The following is a 19,957-nucleotide window of genomic DNA, read 5'->3' on the forward strand; positions in this document are numbered from 1 at the left end:
CTCCTACTTTCATTCTGTCTCGTCCTTTCGATATGTCGCAAATTGGGCAGCGACAAATTTGGTGTTCCATGTTCATATATATATATATATATATATATATATATATATATATATATATATATATATATATATATATATATATATATATATATATATATATTAGGGCTGGGCAGTAATATCGATGTATTGCAAAATGCATATTGCAACACGACCTTCATTTTCTAAAATATCGCGCATCGGTTTTGAAATGCATTATTTACGTAATATTTCGTTTTTTAATATCAATCTGCTCCGGCCCTGGAAGAGGGATAGACAACAATATATTACCTTTTCATATTTCAAATAGAAATTTTGAGATATCAAGTTTTATTTTCGGTTGTATTTTTTATATGCTTATAGTAAGTTTCATGATATGAAGGGGAAAAAAAAACATACAGAAACGACCGTATCTTGAGGTTTCACTGTATTTGATGGATCACAACAGATTTCTCCTTGGTTTTTGTCATATTTTTCACCAACGTGACTGACATCACAGATGTGTTTCGTTTAAGAGCACTGTCACAAGTATCCTGCGCTGGAACTTGAGGCAAAGTGCTACCTCTGTATACCTGCAACATGAATGCCATCTGAAAGATTATTCTCAACTGCTGGGGAGTCGTGACATATTAACACAGTCAAGGGCATGCTTGAAATAATTAAAAAACATTTGTATTTTTTTAAAAATGTTTAATGTGTGCTCAGAGATGTCAATGATGTGTGGCTTCTGAAAAACAAACAGATTGTCGAATTTAAATCATTTCCTTCTGCATCTGTGCATTTGTCGTGTGTGAGGGTGCCCCAGAGATTTCTCGCCCAGGGTGTCATTTGGATCTTCACTGCCCACAAGGAATCGGAAACGGGTTGCATTTAAGTGCTTTTTCTGATTGTATTAAATTTACTGAATAGAAAAGTGTAGCAATCAGCAGCTCGCAATACCAATAAGTGTACTGTACAACACAACAACCTGCTCTTCTCAGGCAGTGGGTTCGCTTTGGCGGCTTGTGTGATATGATAACGAAACAAAGACTTTGGTGAACAACTTTCGGGGTGTTTAAACACAAATGTGAATCTGGACCTTATTAGAATTACAATGTATTTATTTGGCTCCTTGTGCCTTACTCATACATATTTTTTTCAAACCGAGAACGTTGCAATGTTGTCTCCTATTTCCTCTGCTCATAGCACAAACCTACATGATTCCAATGCCCACAACAAATTAAAACGTTTTGCTTTGGAACCAAAACAAAACATTGCTTACATTCTGTTGGCCCTATCAGGCATGGATGCAATAACACTAGCACCCATCCGCAGTGCCTCAACCACAAATGGCGGCGGTTGAACAACAAACACTTGAACATCAGAAGAAAGACACTTAAGGAGAAAACTGAGCTTCGACCCTGCGACCAGCCCGTCATCGCGACCGCCGTTACGGAATTGCACCGTGTTGGCCAATCAGGTTCGTGTTAGTTTGTCCGGGGGCATGAATCCAGCGTCGCCTAGAGTTCGGAGGGCCACCCGGCCGCTGGGGCGAATGGTGAGCCAGGTGATGCTGCCGTTGTTCAATCCCATGCGTAGCCAGCCCTCGGGTGGAAACTGCAGGGCCCTGAGAATAGCGGATGATGATGACACCTTTACTAACAAACAGCAACAATGTTTCATCTTCAAAAGAACCACAAAGGCAAAACCCAAAACGCTCAGCAGACGTCACAAACCTGCAGACGAAATAGCGGATGACGTTGGCGTGGCACACAATGATCTCGTAGCTGTCCTCTTTCTGCTTCGGGTCCGCCCGGTGAATGTAGCGGCGGAAGGCAGCCTCGATACGCGCACCGTCTTCGTGGTACTGCTGGAGGACGGTAGAAAGGTTGAACGGCAACATGACGTATGGCGGTGGAGCCGCCCGTTGTCAGAACGTTGGGAGAGCTTGTGTTTCACAATTGGGATTCCAGGCTACCGTCCGCTTATGTTGCATGCGCATTTGACATACCCTGCTGTCGTTGGAACGCAATATACCGGCACTTTTATAACGGTAATCATAAAACTAATTGGACGGTTAGAACAGTAGTAAACATACTGCTTGTTCAAATAAGCGTTCCGCCTGGAGCCTTTTGGGATACCATTTTGTTCCAAAATTAGCACGACTTCAAAGCATCATGGAAACCACCGCGTTCAACTACGGGGGCTCCACTGAATTCTCCAGCCCAGCTGCACAGTCAATAAAAACAAAGAATGGCATAGAGTCATCAAACGTTGCCATTTTGGAACCGCAATAGTCCATTCCTGTTTTGGCATGGGTCCTACTGATGACGGTTTGGCCTACTTTGGTTTGGAGCCTTTACAAGCACTTGACATGACATGCACAGAGCCACAGGCACCAGAAGCTAACAAAGACTTAAGTGGATAGGGGTGCTTCTCTCACCACAGCGTCAGGCTTCCAATGAGTGACGGGCGGAACCGGCTCAATGGGTGCACCCTCTCGGAGCAAGTCACAGCTCAGCAGCTCTACACCTAAACCCAGGATGAGAAGAAAAGAAACATTGGTCATGATGTGCATGTGTAAAAAGCTGCATGATGTGTCTCCACTACCTGGAAGGTACTTGCTGATTATATGTGCCGTTTCTGTGGCTCTGGTCATGCTGGAGTGGACCAGAACATCATATTTTAATCCCAGCGTGGAAAGACGATGACCGGTCAACTCGGCCTGCTCCCGACCTGAGGAGACACGTGGCAATTACCTGATTATTTTAGTAATTTGTTAGTTTGAACTAAAGTAATCAACCCTTGACTGACATGAGACGTACATACAGTAAATAAAGTGTATGAAATCTTTTTCCTAATTCCTTTCCTACTTTTCCATGTCCAGTGATCTCCTTACCGAAGTACGGTATATGTGCGTGTGTCTTTTTGGGCACAGACGTTATTTTCTTTTCAACACAGGGTGCATCCGAGCGTGGTGAGCGGCCGCTAACTCTTCCCGCAGCCTTGAGTACTACTCGCCCTCTCTGTACTCAATCCTCACAGTGAAACTTTTTTCAAAGGTCCAGGCACGCATCTCCGCACAACTCTCTCACTCACAGCCACAGGCCTCATTTAAAATAACTAACACCACAAACTGAGTGGCGATTTTGGAGCACAACGGCCTCTCATTTTTGGGACCACTCTAGGGCAAAGGCTGTCCCTCACCCAGTCAGCAGAGAGAGGCTCCAGATCAAACACTACCCCAAAAAAAAAAAAAATGCTATGGAACACAATACATGGATGAATGCATGGATCTTATAACCACCTAGTCAGTCATGGTCCCTTAGAACCATCCGAATTTTACCGCCACTTGCAGTCCCCCTGTCCCGTGAGAGTAAGTGATATCGATGCGTTTTGATCCCAAATGACATGAAACAGACCCAAGGGAGTGAGAATGCGCTCTTTGTCGTTGCTCCCGCTCAGGTTATACTGTGAATGTCTAATGAGGAGGATGTTGCGTGTGGCTTTGGGTTTGCCGTTGTCCTGCTCTGAGCTGGGGTCTTCGGTTGCGCTCTCTTTCTTCTTGCCATTTGACAGCGTAGAGGGTTCTCTCCTGCAAAGCAGCGGACAGCTTGGATTACAAGTGGCTTTGTCACATTGAAACCCGCATTGTTCTATTGTTGCCAAGGCGCGAGCCACTTTTATACGAGTCAGTGACGTTTCACCTGGCTGCAGCATTGCTTCTTCTGAAATTGTCTTTCTATACGAAAGTAAAAATGGTACCAAATGAAATCCCTAACAAAGTCGAAAATCGAATGGAATACGATTGAGCCCTTGTGAATCGAATGGATTTTGAATCAATACTAAGGCTGCGTGACATTTGGAAAAACGTGATATGCAATATGGATGTTGAATGTGATAGATTTTACTGCAGTATTTAACCATTACAAAATGTAATTTTTACTATCAAATAAAATACATTTTCATGCACCAAGATAGACAGGCTCAATATATTCAGAACTAATTAAATGCAATAATTGTTTTGTGTGTGTACACAGTTGGGTGGCTCGGTGGAAGAGTGGTTAACTAATCCGCCTCACAGTTCAGGGTCCCGAGTTCAAATCCACCTTGCCTTCCTGTGTGGAGTTTGCATGATCCCCCCCCCGAACTTGTGTGGGCTTTCTCCGAACACTTTGGCTTCATCCAACTCTCCAAAATCATGCACGGCAGGTGTAATGGACATTTTAAGTTATCCTTAGGTGTGATTGAGTGTGTGAATGTTGGTCTTTCTGTGCCCTGCAATTGGCTGGCAACCAGATCAGGGTGTCCCCTGCCTACTGCCCGAAGACAGCTGGGATAGGCACCAGCAAGCCTGTAACCCTAGTGAGGATAAGCAGCTATAGAGAATGGATAGATGGATGGCATACACAGAATACCAGTGTATTAGAGCATGGAACGATGTAGTGCTGATTGGGATTGAATAGCTTAATGGCAGCTGGAAATAAAGGCTGAATCAGAATTATCTCATTTGACTCAAATGCGTCATAGCATATTGTTGCCAGGGAGGAAATGTTTGTGCACATTTTAGCTTGCTAACAAGCATTATAGTCAACCCTTAAGATATCATTCACTGAAAGCCATCTAGACGGTGTATCAACGCCTTTGTCGTTACTTCCCTATTTGTCTATTTTGCCATGCTACACAAAGGTAGCGGGCAAAACGGGATGTTGGACTGTAGAAGAGCACCTTTGTCATCTTAACGCTGAGCTCTAGTTAGCTAGATGGACATGACTTGGATGAAGTAAAATGTTTACTTAAAAGAAAAAAAAAGCCTCGTTTCTGCCTTCTGTCTATGTATGTCAAGGGGTCCTGACGGTTAAAGTCAGTGACTTTTAATTAGAAATGAACTTTCCACAGGTTGATGTGGCTGTGAGCACTTTGAATATTTACCTACTTTCTGAGTCTGAAAGCTATGTTATTTAAAAAAACAACAACTTTATTTTGAAAACTCTGGATTTTTATGTAATTACGTGTTTTTTAAAGTGAGAAACAGACGTTTTGGGGAAGGAGGAAAGGTCCAGTCAAGAGAAAGGTGACGAGCCTACAACTTTGAAGAAAAAGAACACTTTTAATGGGCAATACCAGGTGTCCTCCTTGAAAGAATCTTTGCCACGCATTCATGAACCTCCCACAGCCATCTTGATCTTGTATCATGTACACTATCCTAAACTCCTGCAAAGGAGGGGGGCTAACCCTAACCCTAAGCATGGTTGGGTAGTAAGGAGGTTGTTCCACCAGGGCAATATTCTTCTCAGCCAGGAAATGTTGACAGCTGACGGCATTGTGAAGAAGGTTGTGCCTCTTCTCCCGCACTGCACAAAGCTTACGCGACCCTTTTTTGTTTGATCGTCTGCTCTTCATTGCAGTCGGGTTTTGAAACATGCAGTGTGACCCTGAAATCTTCTATACTCATCCCACATTCAACTACTAAACGTCAATTCATCCCCAGTTGTGATGGATACGACGACAGGTTCTTACTTGTCCCAGTTGACGTCCCACGCGTGTCCAGTCGGGACCGGCGTGATGCTCGCGGCTGACCACGCCGGCTGCGCCGCTTGAATCACGGACAATTTGGACCAGTGACCGCCCTTCTCGGTTCTCCTCTCTCCGAAATATCCGCGAGCGTCTGCAGCGGCAGCGGCCAGGACCAGGGCGGCAGAACCTCCGGCGAAACCGCAAAACAGCTTGAGAGTCTTCCTGTAAGACATCCTGTTTGCCTTCCCGAGCTGCTAGCAAACGAGCTAAACTGAGCTCGTGTCTCCTTAACGCAGGCCGACGTTAATCCTCTGCGACAAAACCGTGATGTTCTAGCCGATATAGGTTAGCAAGCAGGCCTCGGCTAGTCGAATGGACATCCCAAACGTCACTCGGACAGTAGCCGTATCACAGAAACTAAACTTACAGCAGACCGCACAAAATAGAAAAGCTAATCTTTAGCAGGAAGCGGGGTTGCTAATACGTTGTACGGCAGCCGATTTGGGTCTTACGGGATTTGTTTTACTATGTAATGTGTCCATTACTTCAACTTTTTTTTTAACACAATTTTTAACAAATTACGTTGAAAATCGTCCGACCATCCAATGCAGAAGGGGTTAAATGTGTAAAATAGATATTTATTCGCTGAATTTGACAGAAATTTTTGAACGATACATATTGTGTGAATGTCAAATGAGGAAACCAAAATGGAATATTCTATATATTTAATGTATTCAATACCTTGTGATGTGAAATGTAAAAGGACAAGTTTTAAAATGAAATGACTTTCATTCAAAATGATCAATTAGAAAAAGTTTGAAGTAAGTAACCCTTTAAAATGGTCACTTGATGGCGCTCCTGTCCAAACCACTGACAGAAGATGTAATCAGCAGAGGAAATTGCCTTTCTGTAGGAAACTGCAGCGAGCGTCCGAGATTTTTTTTTTTATATATAGAGGTATACATGCATTTGTGGCGAATATTTTCACGAATGTATAAAAAAACGTGGGCGAAACTATTGAAAACGTCGTTGTTTTGGGATATCTCTATCTGTTCGATTTAATATGAGGAGATGATTAACTCGTCTTGAAAAATGAGATTAGAGTGTTTTTGGTATCGGTGCGTGCGTCCAACTCAAGTTTTCTCGGTTTCTTTTTGAATGCAGGCTGCAGCAGCAGCGCCGCCTGGTTCACGAAGACACTTGCATGTAGGCTCCACCTTTTCCAGCGCTCCAGTGACCTCAGCAGTGAGTGGGCTGGATTGGAAGGGTGGGATTTCCAGGTTTTCAGTCATTGAGCCGTTCCTGTCTCCAAGGATATATGCAGCTTCAGCGCTAGCAAAGACTGGGCTGATTGTACCCATAATAGCACCAGAAAGGCGACTCTGGATCCTTTTTTTCTCCACATGCGATTGCACCCGGGATAAAAAATTAAGGAATGTGGAAATTACAGAATGCCCACCAGCGCTGGAAAAAGATTTAAACCCACCAAATACATCCCGGTGTCCACAGCTGTTACTCTCCTTGTAGGATCGACCACTTTATTTTTCGTTTTCACGTAAGTTGCACGTCTCGTTTTTCCTCTTGTGTATGCATGCGTCTGTTGAGCTTTGCACGCGTGGATTTCTATCACTTGGGCGGAAATAATTCAATGGAGCCTATCTGTCACAGTGGGGAATAGCATGCGCTTTCGAGGTCGGTCTTCAAAAGACTCCGGTGGTCTTTTGGATTTTCGAGTCCAAGGTGGAAGACAAAACTTGCTATAAAGCCTTGCAAAGTTGAAGGGAGCAGCCATCAAACATGAGTCCCATCCTCCATTTCGGCCTGACGAACTCTCAACTGACAAAAGAAAACTATCTCGAATTCAAATGTCTAGATCGGCTCCAAAGGCCGCCACGTTCAATCTACACATTTAGAATGGTTACCATAGTCACTGCCGGTGTTTTAAGAGTCATAATATACCCCCTCACACCACCAGCCACTGTTAAATATAATGAATGGGTTTACTGCATTTGGGCTGAGGTTTTGGCCATTTAGCCTTCCAGTTTTGCAGTCAGTGTAGATAAATCAAGAATGGACAAGAATGCACCGAAAATTCCCACCTCTCAGCATCAGTATCTTATTTGAGACCCCCACCCACCTACACTCACTTTTTATACACCGCTGTCATCACGTGGCTCACAAAGGCTACGATGTTCAGTTGGGATTGGCACGTTAGGGATAAGCAAAGTGTTATTTGTGTTGTTATGAATGTCTAAAAGCCATTCTAATAGAATACCTGTTTTGTACAAACTATGTTTTTTTGTTATCCACTCTACGAACAGATAAGTGGTATATAGACCACTTGGACTTTACATAGATCCCATAGGCTGGATGAGATCTGCAGACATTTTGCATTTGATGCAAAATCGGTGATCGGTCGTATTGTCATAATTTGCCAATGATGTAATTGATTGCTTCTGCAAAATAAGACTTTGCAGCAAACACGGTCTTGGTGATTTAATCAATGTTCTCTCTGTTATGCTATCTGGGAGAATGATTAGGATACAATTGTTATCATTATTGCATAATCATTTTCAGTGTGTGTCGATTATCCGCGACTTTTCGTGGGCCGGTTCCAATCTCCTTTGGATTGTGGAATTTGACTGCTGTAAATAGACAAGTTGTTTAAATACAATGAATAGACTAGTCCGTCTTCTGATCGTATCCATGATCGGTCATCTTTTTTTCTTTTTTTTAAAATCCTGCTTATTGGTGATCGCCTCCAAAATCTTGATTGTGTAAAACCCACTTAGAACCATCTCTCAGAATGATGCAGGTGCATGTCATACTTTGTGATGGTATATTTATTCGAGTAAACCCACCCACCGAGTAAAAAGCTATGCAGACTCAACACCTAATTGAAACATTTTCCAATCTTTCTTATTACATGTGCGATACAAAGTGAAACGGCTCACCGGGATTTCTCAACATCCAAGTGCATGCATTAGATGATGATTTGCAGCTACATTTCCCCTCTGGATTTTTATCTAGAAATTCTTGAGTAATGACTTCACTGTTTGTGTACCTGAACAAGTGAACTTTTCACTGTATTGTTTGTCCGATGCAGAAGCACTGAACACACTTGATCTGCATCCCTACTGTTTGCGACGTTAAGGTCAACGCTTGAGACCGAGGCAAACATATGGTGTTTGTGGCTAGTGCAGGTAACTTGGACCGCAGCTTTAAAAGTCCAAGTGGTGCGCTGCCTTTGAATAGACAAATGGCCTCATTTGCAAGCTTGTTTGGGCTGAATGCGCTATGAGTCCCATTTGGATAGAAAATTAGGCAATATTGTTTGTTCCCGAAAGCTCATTTGGTACCAGCGTCGGAATTGGAGCGCTAACTGAAGTATTCACCTAGGTTCATTCCACAGCAGATGGTTCAAGGGTGAGGATTAAGACTTTACTCGGTTGCTCCTTCATTTCGCAGTTAAAGGCCTAGAGGATTGATTTGAGCATAATGGAACACCCTGGGGAGCAGCACACATCCAAACTAGGCCATGTCCCACTATTGTCAAACACCCATAGGAGTCTTTTATGAAGGTCCCAGACTAGCCTTGTCTTTAATACGAGCCGCCTTCAAAATACAAGCTTCAGTTCGTCATTTAATTAAAAAAAAATAATGTCATGATGCATGTGAGTCAAGAAAGGAATAGGTTGAACAACACGTATTTATTTATTTTTCTTCTTGGATTGCACTGTGTTTGGTATCTTACAGTTCCCAGCAGACCGGTTGCTATCATTTGGGTGAATGAGAAGTAAGGCCATCTTCATACTGTCCATGGTGTTTGGCATTTTAACAGCTTGTGTTAGCCACACAGATTAAAATTACAACACATTAGGGCAGACTTAGTCATTTGTAATGCCTCAGCATGACAACAAAAAGTCTGTGGGGGGGGTTGGGGGCTGTCGATAAATTAAGCTTTTAGTTGTGGATTAGTTGGCATAATACTATCCAGGCTTTATCTGCATCTCCTGTATTACAAGATTGGGTTGCATAGTAGAAAATGTGCCTAATTTGTTATTTATTGCTACGCTTTGAAAGTCTACTCAACAAGCCGGAAATAGAAATGCTGTTTTCATTTGTTTGCAAGTCTAATAGGCCACACTTAAGGGTGCGCATGATGAGATGAATGTAAACTATGAAATGTATCATATAGAAAGAATCATTGTTCAGCACTTTTTGCACATGCATATTGTGAACAGTTAGTGAGTGCTGGCATGCGCTACTAGTCAATCTACAGCCTGAGAGCAGAGCTTTGTATGAGCAGGCCTGACAGGAATCTAATCTTCAGCTTCCACATCTGTTTCCTCCTTTTCATAGTACATCCATTCAGTCACACTTGATTCAAACCCTACACGACGCATTGTTTGGCTCTGTAACTCTTGTAGAGTTTTAACCTGTAGGTATGTCCGGCTTGGTAGATGGTGGACTACGGTGGCAGAAATAGGTAGAATGGACCTAGTTGTCTTTTGAAACTATTGATCTTCAGTCTTCTTCTTTTTTTTTTTTTTAATCTGTGCTATTTTTTAATCTTGTGAGTAGAGCCTAGGGCCTTTTTATCATCCTCAGCAGTTAAATCAAAAATCACATCAGTGTTAGGGCTCACTAAACTAACTCGCGCGATTCTGATATTGGGGTCTCTGATTCAATTCAGAATCAATTCAATCAGATTTAGTTAAAAATGATTTTTGCCTCACTCTTTAGATGTGCAAATAATTACGACTACTAACATACTACTAACATACTTCTCCAGTCTGCTTTGCAAGCCAGAATAACATCTTTTTTTCTTTTTTTTGACATTTATTAAGTTTTGATTCGTAAGGAACATGCGTTTTCACACAAAATGGCATGTGGACAACTACTCCTGAGTCATTAGCAAATAGGTTTATTTTTATATCGGGGTTATGCATTGTTTCTGTTAGTGATATGAATAACCTATTTTTAGATACAGTATATATTCTTGTCTCCGTTTTATACCACGTCTGTTACACTATGAAGTCTTTTTCTTCTCACGCTACTACCAGTAATACGAATTGATAATATCTTGGGAGACGTGTTTGCTCAATGATTCCAATCTGCCTCCGGTTTATTGTTATACTGTATACAGTACATGCTGAGATGCTGTCATCTTTACGTCAGAAGGTTGAGCAAACTAGCTTGGAATTAAAAAGACCTGACTTTGAAGTAGTAATGCTCATTGCTCTTCACTTCCTCCTATGTGATTAATGCTGGTGGTTGTTAAGCTTTCCGTATTAGCTGAGAGTAAAAAAGATCTCTGGGTGAGCATTTGGTTCCCCTTAGTCAGATTTGTTTACTCTATCTATATTTTAAAATGTTAGTGATGAAACCAAGAGCAGGCTGTTGTCATATGATTTTGTCTTTTTCCGATTAGTTAACAGCGTAATTTCTTCTGATCATCGGTCATCAGCGGCTAGCGGGCCTGCTGACATTGAACACAATAAGAGCATTTCTTTTGTTCCTATACATTTAGATCCTGTGATCATTATATTCATCTTTTTAAGATTCAGTGAGTCATCCTCATTAATCATTCTTGTAGACAAGACATGCTTTCAGGTAAAGGTCAGTTTGACTGCGGTTATTTTTAAACAGTGAATGTAATAATTATGCTTAGTGATGCTAGTCATTGACTCAATCCTGAAAGATGCAACATTTTAATCTAACTGTGATATTGAGCTGATTTTGAATAGGCTTGCAATGATGACATCCAACACACCGCAGATAAAGTATGTCCACTGTTATGTCTCAGGGACGTGGGTGTGAAGCAGTTTTTAAAAGTGAGTCATATTTTCAACAAAGGTCACCAAAATGCATTGGGAAAGAGCGTTAATGCCGTAGTTCCAATGTTGGAATTGCCTTAGCGTCGCTTACGTCTCCGTTCTTTGTACTCGATGAGCACGATGAAGTCATTCCGTATTCATGAGGGACCAGTTATCGTTATTGTGCGAAGGCACAGTTATGACTGCAGAAAGTCAAATGTACTGTAGATAACCCTGAATGATAACACTGAGTCACTGAATTATTTTTCTAATTGTCTGTAGCCTGTGGCCATCATACTATCACCAATTCCTCAGCAGTGTCTGCAATTATCTATCAGGAATGAAAATGTTATAGGCCAAGAAAGCCTTGTACTGTACTTGTGTAAATGTACTCACTTACTGTGTACGTTAAGGGTCAACCTCGAATCGCTTTGTTTCCTAATGCAACTGGATTCTTTGTTTCTCTAAGGTCTTTCTGGTTGCGTGATTTTATTAGTACCTTCTCCAAATACTGCCTCCAGTTGACATCTTTCCACAAAGTAGATCCATGTGGACTTTGTGCTTAGCAGCGCGTGGGTGAAAAGTGCGGGAAAGTCCAGCGAGGTGCTTTCCTCCCCAGCAAGTTCATAGTCTGGGGCCACCTGGAAAGTGTCTTCTTGGTCAACATGTGGGAATCATTTAGACTTCCAGCCTCTCCCATTATGGTCTGTCTCCACCCAGCTTCCCCTCGCACAGTGTTTCACCGAAAGACTGGCGCTCGAGTCAACCGCTTCCAACTCCCTGCTTGAGGCCTCTCAAGGTGCCCGAGCAAAAAGAAATCATCTGATCGGAAATAGGTCGCTTTAGACGGTGATCGAGAGCTTGGCTTGGTCTTTGACACTTTTTCTAGTGGATGCTTTTAAATGGGAATGAGTAGGTACTTGGGACCATACTCGGCTTGTCAAGTTTAACCACAAAGTAATATTGTGCTTACATTCATTTCTATTTATACATATGATTAAAGACATGTTATCCATAGCAGCGGTTTTATTAAAACTCTGTGTTTTCACCTGAAATGGCGAGATTAAGATATTTATTTGTATGGATACAATTTTAAAAGCATTTTTAAAGACTATCTTATATATCTTTTGGTCATTGGAATGTGTTTTTCCTTGCACCATCGCCTGTGTATGTTTGTTTGCTAGTGTTGGGGGCTCATTTTCTGGTTTTGTACTTCTTTGTCGGGACCTCTTGACCTTGTGGGGTCATTTTGGTTGGCCCCACTAATCCTGACCTCTTTTTGAGGGTTAAGGCTGGGTTTTAGTATTTCGGTTTGAATTGGATTTTGCTTAGGATAGAGTCCCTGTTATTGTTAGGCAATTTGTTGTAATGGTTAGAATTAGGGGGAAGAAAAAGTACTTTAATGTGTGCATGTGTATTTAATTATTGCATTTAGTTTACATAAGTGTATTTACTGCCATAATAAAATTACAATTAAATATCAATTTTCAGATATAAACTGGAGGGGAATGGGAAATGAAGCCAAAAATTGTCTTGGTAATAATGTGTTCTGTGCTTCCCAACGAGTCTAAACACAATGTCCTGATTCATTTTTTTGTGATTTTGACATTAGCTTGTGGATTATGAATTAAGTAGAAAAGTGCACCCGTTTTCATCAGTCTCTGGGACCAGCCGTTTTGTCATTTGCTGTCGACTGAAAATGGCATCACAGTTGCTCATTTTGCTAGATTTCTGCTCAGCTAACAATCACGTAACACAACAGTTGGAAAGCTCATATAGAAGTGTGGAATAATCACTAGCCTGCGGCTAATCTTGGTAATAATGAGCTTGTTCTGCTGGCCATGATAAGACTTGAGCAGCATAGTGTGTTAAGTAAGATGGTCGGAACAAAGGAATTTTTGAAAATTTAATTTTTCCACTTTCTACATGGACCATCATGTCATCATGTTTTGAACCAGCCCGTTTTGACATACTATGTACTATAAACAATATTGTGCCAAAAAATTGATTGCATATAAAAATCTGAATTTTCACTTACTATGATTTCAATCAACTCAAAATGTGCCAAAATTGACATTGTTTCAATCAATCAGTACCAAAAAATGTTCAAATCAATCATTCATCTTCTATGTGTTTTGACAGATTTTTAAAATCACAATATTTTGCAGTTACCTTCACATGCCTAACTGGGACTTTTGATTGGTAGCCCACCCGCTACTCAGATGAGAAAAAGCACTCTGGGAGAAAAAAAAAAAAAAAAAGTATATATATATATATATATATATATATATATATATATATATATATATATATATATATATATATATATATTCCCCCCCCCCAATATTATGAGACTTGAACCAATTTGTGCATGATTGGTGTGTACTGTACTTGAGTACTTTAGTTATTTGCTCGTGAGCTACTGAAGGTTGTATTTGTTTATTTAATATTAAACACTTCATTCTATGCGACTTGACCAGAAGATTTTTATTTTTTTTTTTGCATTCAAAATAGCATAAAAGAAGTCTTCATCATACAAAAAATAGTTCTCAAATGTTTTTGTCAAATTGTTGTCGAGCTATTCACCTTCCAGCCAAATCAAGTTGATCCTTCAGTTGTTTTGATAATATTGAATCCATGTTTATTGGTGTGCTACGTAATCTGTAGCGAAGCTTAGATTGATTACACCGTTTAATACGGATCAATTCGTATTTGCGAGCAAGATCATCACCTCAACATTAATATTTCTCTAACTGAATATTTGTTTTGTTTAGTCTATTAATAAAAATAATTTGGGAATCAGGAGGCCTTATGTCTCTTTATGAAATAACATCACTTCACAACAACAAAATGAAAGCGCAAAATGATCACACCATCTCAAAATATAACGCCATATTTTTTTCATAGGTCGACTCAACACACATGCAAGTTAATGACATAAAAGCTAGTTACTGTTTTGGTCCCAAAAGTAGACTAAAGCTAACGTGCGGTCATCGGACAATAATTGTGAACTGGTGGGATGTTTATTGTGCTCAGTGTTTGGTCTCCGTATTTTGACATGAATAATGCATCCGATAGAATTGCCATTTTTACATTACGCCATAAGAACGATAGCTCATCCCGTTTCTTAACATCATGCCGGTAATCGTGAATATCCAACCACCCAATTTACTAATCTTTATCCCACTAACTCTCCACTCTGAACATTCTCGCTCTTCCCTTTCTCTGATTTGTGTCTGACAGTCTGACTTCCATGTTTTTCCAAAGAGTTGAGTTAACCGCTCTGGTGCACAAAAGCATGCAAGAAGAATTTTCACATGATGTGAGTTCCCAAGCATCATGATCCCGCTTTTAGTTCTGCTCTCAACCTGTGGCATTCACTTGGATTCTTCTCAGAAAATCAAAATCGTAACCTTCTTACCATGGCATGCCAACACTCCTCTGATACATGCCTGTGGGTTTAGTGTGTCTTGCATAATTTAGCCCACTTTGTGATAAGATTCAGGGTGCTTATCTGCCAATGCTCCTGAGTACATCCCTTCTCACACTAATGTGATGCATGCCGGGAATTGAGATGCTCACCCTGAGAATATGTGCAGGATGTTATTAGTGCTGCTATGCATCCAGAGACGTCAGTAGGTTCTGCGTGGTAGAGACGCAAGTGTTTGTGGGTATGCGTTACATAAACCATATAGGACTGTCATCGTTGATGATAAAAAAAATGTTTGTGAATTTCCAGGCTCCCTAAAAGGTATTGAACGTGCAATTTTGAAATGATTACAATTTATAAGTGGAAATAATTGCTTAAGTTGAAATCCTTTTATTTTATTTTTTGTTATACACATATCCCATCCATGCATCCATAGATACATTTCCTTAACCGCTTGTCTTCACGAGGCTTGCGGGCGTGATGGTGCCTATCGCAGTTTTTTTTGGGCAGTAGGCGGGGTAAACCCTGAACTGCTTGCCAGCTGATTGCTGGGAACAAAAAGACAAACAAGCATTCACACTAAAGACAATTTGGAGTGTCCAATATACCTGTATGTTTTTTTGTTTTGTTTTGTATTTTTGGCAATGCTTCTTCAATTATATTTTTCAATCCAAACCAACTTTCCACACTGTTAAATGTCATTTTTTTTTACAGCATTTATACAGGTTAAAGGCTTGTTTCAGCAGAAAACAAACCAAGTGCATCAAAGTGCCTGGAAAAAAAGATGCCGATCCATATTGTATTACAATTGCACTTCACATGGCAAAAACAACCCCCCCCCCCCCCCCCCCCCCCAATACTGCAATTACCAGAAGACAAGCAATGATGGCTTTCGTTGGGGTGTCTTAAGGATCCTGACATAGGACAATGTGAAGATGGTTTTCGATTTCGCTTCCCTTAATCTATCGGAACCTTGTTTTCAGAACAAGCAAGTCTATGTTAGAAAACACTCACCAAGAAGCCAGAATGGGGAACACATTTAAATAGCTGACTTCAAGACATGCTGACTGTCAAGAAACGTCACCTGTCTCTATGAAACTCAACAAAAACAGTTGCCGAAAAAAGTGTTGGCTGTATTGCAAGACCGATGTCTCCAAATTGGGTAAAAAACAACAAAAAAAAAGACCCAGATGTTTGCCGGATGAAGTTCTGCCCAAATGTCACACCTTAGATAGCACGGAAAAATGGCAAAATGTCAGTTACCCACTGGCACTGACAGAAGATGACTTGTTGATGTTGTTGTGTCTGTGGAAAACAAAAAAAGAGCAACGTCAGATGGAGGGGGTGGCGGCCAGGAATGTTACAGCAGCTGCACACACTTCCAAATGGCATGGGTTGAGGTGTGGTGGCAGATGGAAGATGGAGGTCATACTATCCAGCACCTTCTCGCCCTTTAAAAGCAGATATTTCAACGTGCATTTTCACTACTCATCCACACATCTGAATTTCAAGTCATTGAAAGTTGATATTTTATGGATTTTCTTTTCCTTGATGTAGTTTTTTTTTTAATTGGATCTTGCATATAGATCCTGCTGAGTTTTGTCTCTTGTATTGTTTAATTCATTATTAAAGGGTGACAGTCAGAGGTAAATGTGTTTACATATTTGATACATTTTTCCTCAATTTACCCGAATGACTTGGTTCAGGCTTAGATGAGTCAAAGTAACACGCATTGGGCACACATTGCTTCTCATTTCCGCAGAGATCTTGTAAAAAAAAAAAAAAAAAAAAGTGCAAAACATGCAAAAAAAAGTGTTTATCATGCTGCTTCCCACCTTCAGTACTTAGTTTATTTAGAACATCACATATTTAAAGTGAAGCGTCTGTTTTGCATTCTCAAGGCTTGTTGTCAAGTTATATCATGTGAACCTTAGCGAATGTGCCTGTCACAGAAGTCTGAGGTGTGTAAAATCTTTATGATGCATAATTTATCATGGTTACGGGAGACAGGAGCGGAAACACATGAGTTGAGCATATCAGCCCTATACGCATGTATTCAAAGGAGTAACAAAACAATAACAAACCCAGTAACATTTGTCTGAATAAATTATTTGTAATTATTCTTTTTCTTTTTAAATGCATACAAACACATTGTTTACACATTCCTAATTGTCAAATTCAGCGAGTCTTGCATCATTAAGTCCTTTGCTGGAAAGATACTGACTTTTCCCAACACCTATTGGCTGCTATGAGAAATGAGAATAGAACCAGAAACATGCAAAATTATTCACACGACACCAGAGTAAATCTGACTTTTCAGTTGACACGTGACCAAAACGACAAGGTAGGGTGAGATTTTTGACACCGCTCCAGAGAAATGTGTTGGTTGACCTGTAATAATTTGTTGAAGAAAGGTCACTGCATGAAAAAAATAAACTTTGTGGGTACTATATAGAAGTAATCTGATTGGGTTGAGCAATGTGTGAATTTTGTGAATCTTTAAGTGTGAATGTAAATTCAAATATGACACTGTCGCATACAGTTGCAATTTAAGAACGTAATCTCAGGTGAAGTCATTTAGCAGTTGAACACATGCCAGTCAATCGCTTTGGTGAAACAGTCCATAATCATAAAGCTGCGGTTAATTTACTGTGCAATAAAAAGCAGCTGACAGATGTTTCCTCTTCAAACATAAGCATCAGTGTTGTCATTTTGTCCCAAATGAGCCACTTTTTCTTCAAAGTCGTTTCGATACTAAGCTAAATATCACGCGCGTTTAACCGTTAAGAGAGAATGAAGTATTTCACTGTTCATTGGGGTTAGTGGAGAGCAAGGTCAAGCTGCCTTCTTAATTTGAAACCTAAACAGAACTACATTCAAATCTGTTTTCCACAGCCTTGCTAAGATAGCTGCTAGCATTTTGCCAACCCTTTAGCTCTTGTGTCATCTGTCAAACATCATTACAGAGAGTGACAGCTCTTCAGCTCTTCAACTTCAGGCCAGGAAAGACCACAAGTCTCTAAGTTGTCTTCTGTTTTGTTCATGGATCAGACCATAAGAAACCCCGAGCTGTTTGCTAAATTGGAATATTTTCTACTGCTGTCCTTATCTGCACCGCATGCAGGCCCTGAAAGTATCCACACACTTAGGAGTGCGCGCTACTGCTTTACATTCACTGCGTGCGAGCTGGCGACAAGGGCCACTATTCAAGCACTTCAGTGTGTTCATTTACAATCTGCTCTCCGCATTGCCCGACTAAGTGGTGACTGATAATCACTGAGGCCTATTTTTAACTCCCCGCCACTCCCTGCACCGTAACTGGAGCACGGCGCTGAGGTCTCATTGAAATGAGTTACAAAGCTTTATTTAAAGGTAGTTGTCCATCTGGAAGCGCACACATAGTTGTAATATAGCTAGCTTTCCGTCATGGTGTTTAAAACAATTAGTCTTTTTTCTTGGCAATAAAATATCTGCGCCATCTGCTCGTCCGCATGTTCAATGTCATTGCTCAATTGCCGCAACGTGATTTGCACCCGCACAACTTTAATGTTGCTTATTCAGTAGGATGATATTGGAAAAAAATAAACAACTAATTTCAATTTTTAAAGGGTGTGCAAGAAGTTGTAGATTTCGGTCTAATTTTAGGCAAAAATGAGGTTCGAAAATGCATTTTCTCTTTTTGTCGTCCACGTCGCTAGGCTCCACTTCTCTGTGATCATTTAAACCCCACCCTTTGTGATTAGGAAATCACATTTGATCAAATTGTGATTATATTGCAGATGCCATTACAGTAGTCGTACAGCTCATCATTGCATCGTTACAGAACTAAAAGGAATTTTTGCTTACGTGTCTAAGAATCATGGCAAATATAGTAAGACTGAATGCGTGTGTGAGCAGTTCTGGTGGTGAGATTCCAATGTGGGACAGCAAGGTTTGTTGTGCTATTTTATTTTGCGTTTTATGACCAAGGTTTTGAAAAAAATATCATAAAATACCGTACTGCGTGGCTAAGCAAAGGAAAGCAAGTACTGTACTCATTCACATTCTGCATCCAATAACTACTCACAGAGTGGGGTATCTCCAACTTCTATAGAAATACTTACAGTAATTGCATTACGCAACAATGACTAGTCCGTGAGCATTGGAGGTGCTCGTTGAAACATTTTAAAATGTATTCAATGAATCAAAATCAAAACGGCCGCATGTCAAATTGACGGGGTGGATTTTACTTCTTTGCCACCACACAATAATAGTGAGTGCCATGATTTGTTTAGCGTTGTTAAACTGTCAACCAAGATAACATTTAGCATTAGCTATCACAACTGTACCAGCTTACAAGACTAACTTGCAATTGAACTTGTTATGAAGAGTTCCCTTTGAGAATTTATTGCATATTTGATTTTCAGCCATATTGTTTTGAACATGTGGTCACGCTATTTTGATGGGCATCAAAAAGAGGCAGCGGTGTGAGCTTGTCTGTTAAAACGCTGCCAGAACACAATTTGAATCCGGTTTGAATACTGCAGCCTTTCGTATTAGGATAAGGAAGATTATTCCCCCCTCTCTTACTCATGGTGCGTTTGCAAGGCAGTGATGTTAATGAAATGGAGCGCCCATGGGCTGTTGCTGCAAAGGCTCAATCACTGTACAAACTGTAGATTGAGCAGATAAGATCTAGGCTGCCTAGCATGCACGCACCTGGTATAGCTCATTTCATTTACATTTTTACATGCATTGCTTTTTTTCCTTTTCTTCCAACAAACATAGTAATAACAGATGATTATCATGTCAAAGGCAGACAAAAACTCAGCAGTTTGGAACATTCTGTGCTCAACACAGTCAATTTGCTCTCCTTGGCGAAACAGATTCATGTGTTGATCGTACACAAAATAGCAAAACTGACCTTACGGAACCCTCGTGAAGTATTTTTGACCATTTTTGGGTCATTTTCTTTAGCCGAGGAATTGCGGACTCCTGCTAGTGTGATAACTAAGTCTTGCCATGTTGAACTTTAAACTGGGTGAAATTTCAGTTACTAAGTGCTTTTTTTCCCCTCAATTATTTCCCTTTGATGTGACATGCCTTTGATGTGAAGATCAAATATTGGACAGAATAAAAGACAGGGGCTAAACATGACAGTTGATCCACTGGTGCAGAAAGCATTAAATCTGCCTTT

At 40.6% G+C, this 19,957-nt stretch overlaps 3 protein-coding genes across 6 annotated transcripts in view; 2 read left to right on the top strand and 1 right to left on the bottom strand.

Annotated features, from left to right (window-relative positions):
* ankle2 (ankyrin repeat and LEM domain containing 2) overlaps positions 1–12 on the top strand; it is a 13,733-nt gene extending 13,721 nt beyond the window's left edge. For all 3 annotated transcript variants that reach the window (XM_088431729.1, XM_088431720.1, XM_088431737.1), the window contains exon 13: positions 1–12. This exon is cut by the window's left edge and continues 1,413 nt beyond it. The gene's annotated coding sequence lies outside the window, so the exon portion shown is untranslated.
* An 888-nt stretch (positions 13–900) lies between these two features.
* On the bottom strand, positions 901–6,024 carry pgam5 (PGAM family member 5, serine/threonine protein phosphatase, mitochondrial). 2 transcript variants are annotated; one of them, XM_088432129.1, is made up of 6 exons: positions 5,536–6,024; positions 3,438–3,610; positions 2,626–2,751; positions 2,459–2,547; positions 1,752–1,882; positions 901–1,642 (listed from the first exon to the last, which is right to left on the bottom strand). In XM_088432129.1, exons 1-6 carry the CDS (start codon positions 5,763–5,765, stop codon positions 1,492–1,494), a joined length of 900 nt encoding a protein of 299 aa, XP_088288255.1. In that variant the 5' UTR covers positions 5,766–6,024; the 3' UTR covers positions 901–1,491. The 2 variants fall into 2 exon arrangements, with proteins under 2 accessions (XP_088288255.1, XP_088288246.1); XM_088432120.1 differs by having other exon boundaries at positions 1,752–1,885.
* Positions 6,025–6,716: 692 nt separating this feature from the next.
* The window catches only part of zdhhc8b (zDHHC palmitoyltransferase 8b), a 53,751-nt gene continuing 40,510 nt past the window's right edge, over positions 6,717–19,957 (top strand). The window contains exon 1 of the mRNA XM_088416347.1: positions 6,717–7,087. Coding sequence (XP_088272473.1) covers positions 6,984–7,087 — 104 coding nt within the window. The 5' untranslated portion in view covers positions 6,717–6,983. The remainder of the gene's footprint in view (positions 7,088–19,957) is intronic.

Source organism: Hippichthys cyanospilos, chromosome 1 (assembly GCF_059441005.1).
Source record: "Hippichthys cyanospilos isolate Australia breed blue-spotted pipefish chromosome 1, RoL_Hcya_1.0, whole genome shotgun sequence".
Taxonomy (NCBI): Eukaryota; Metazoa; Chordata; class Actinopteri; order Syngnathiformes; family Syngnathidae; genus Hippichthys; species Hippichthys cyanospilos.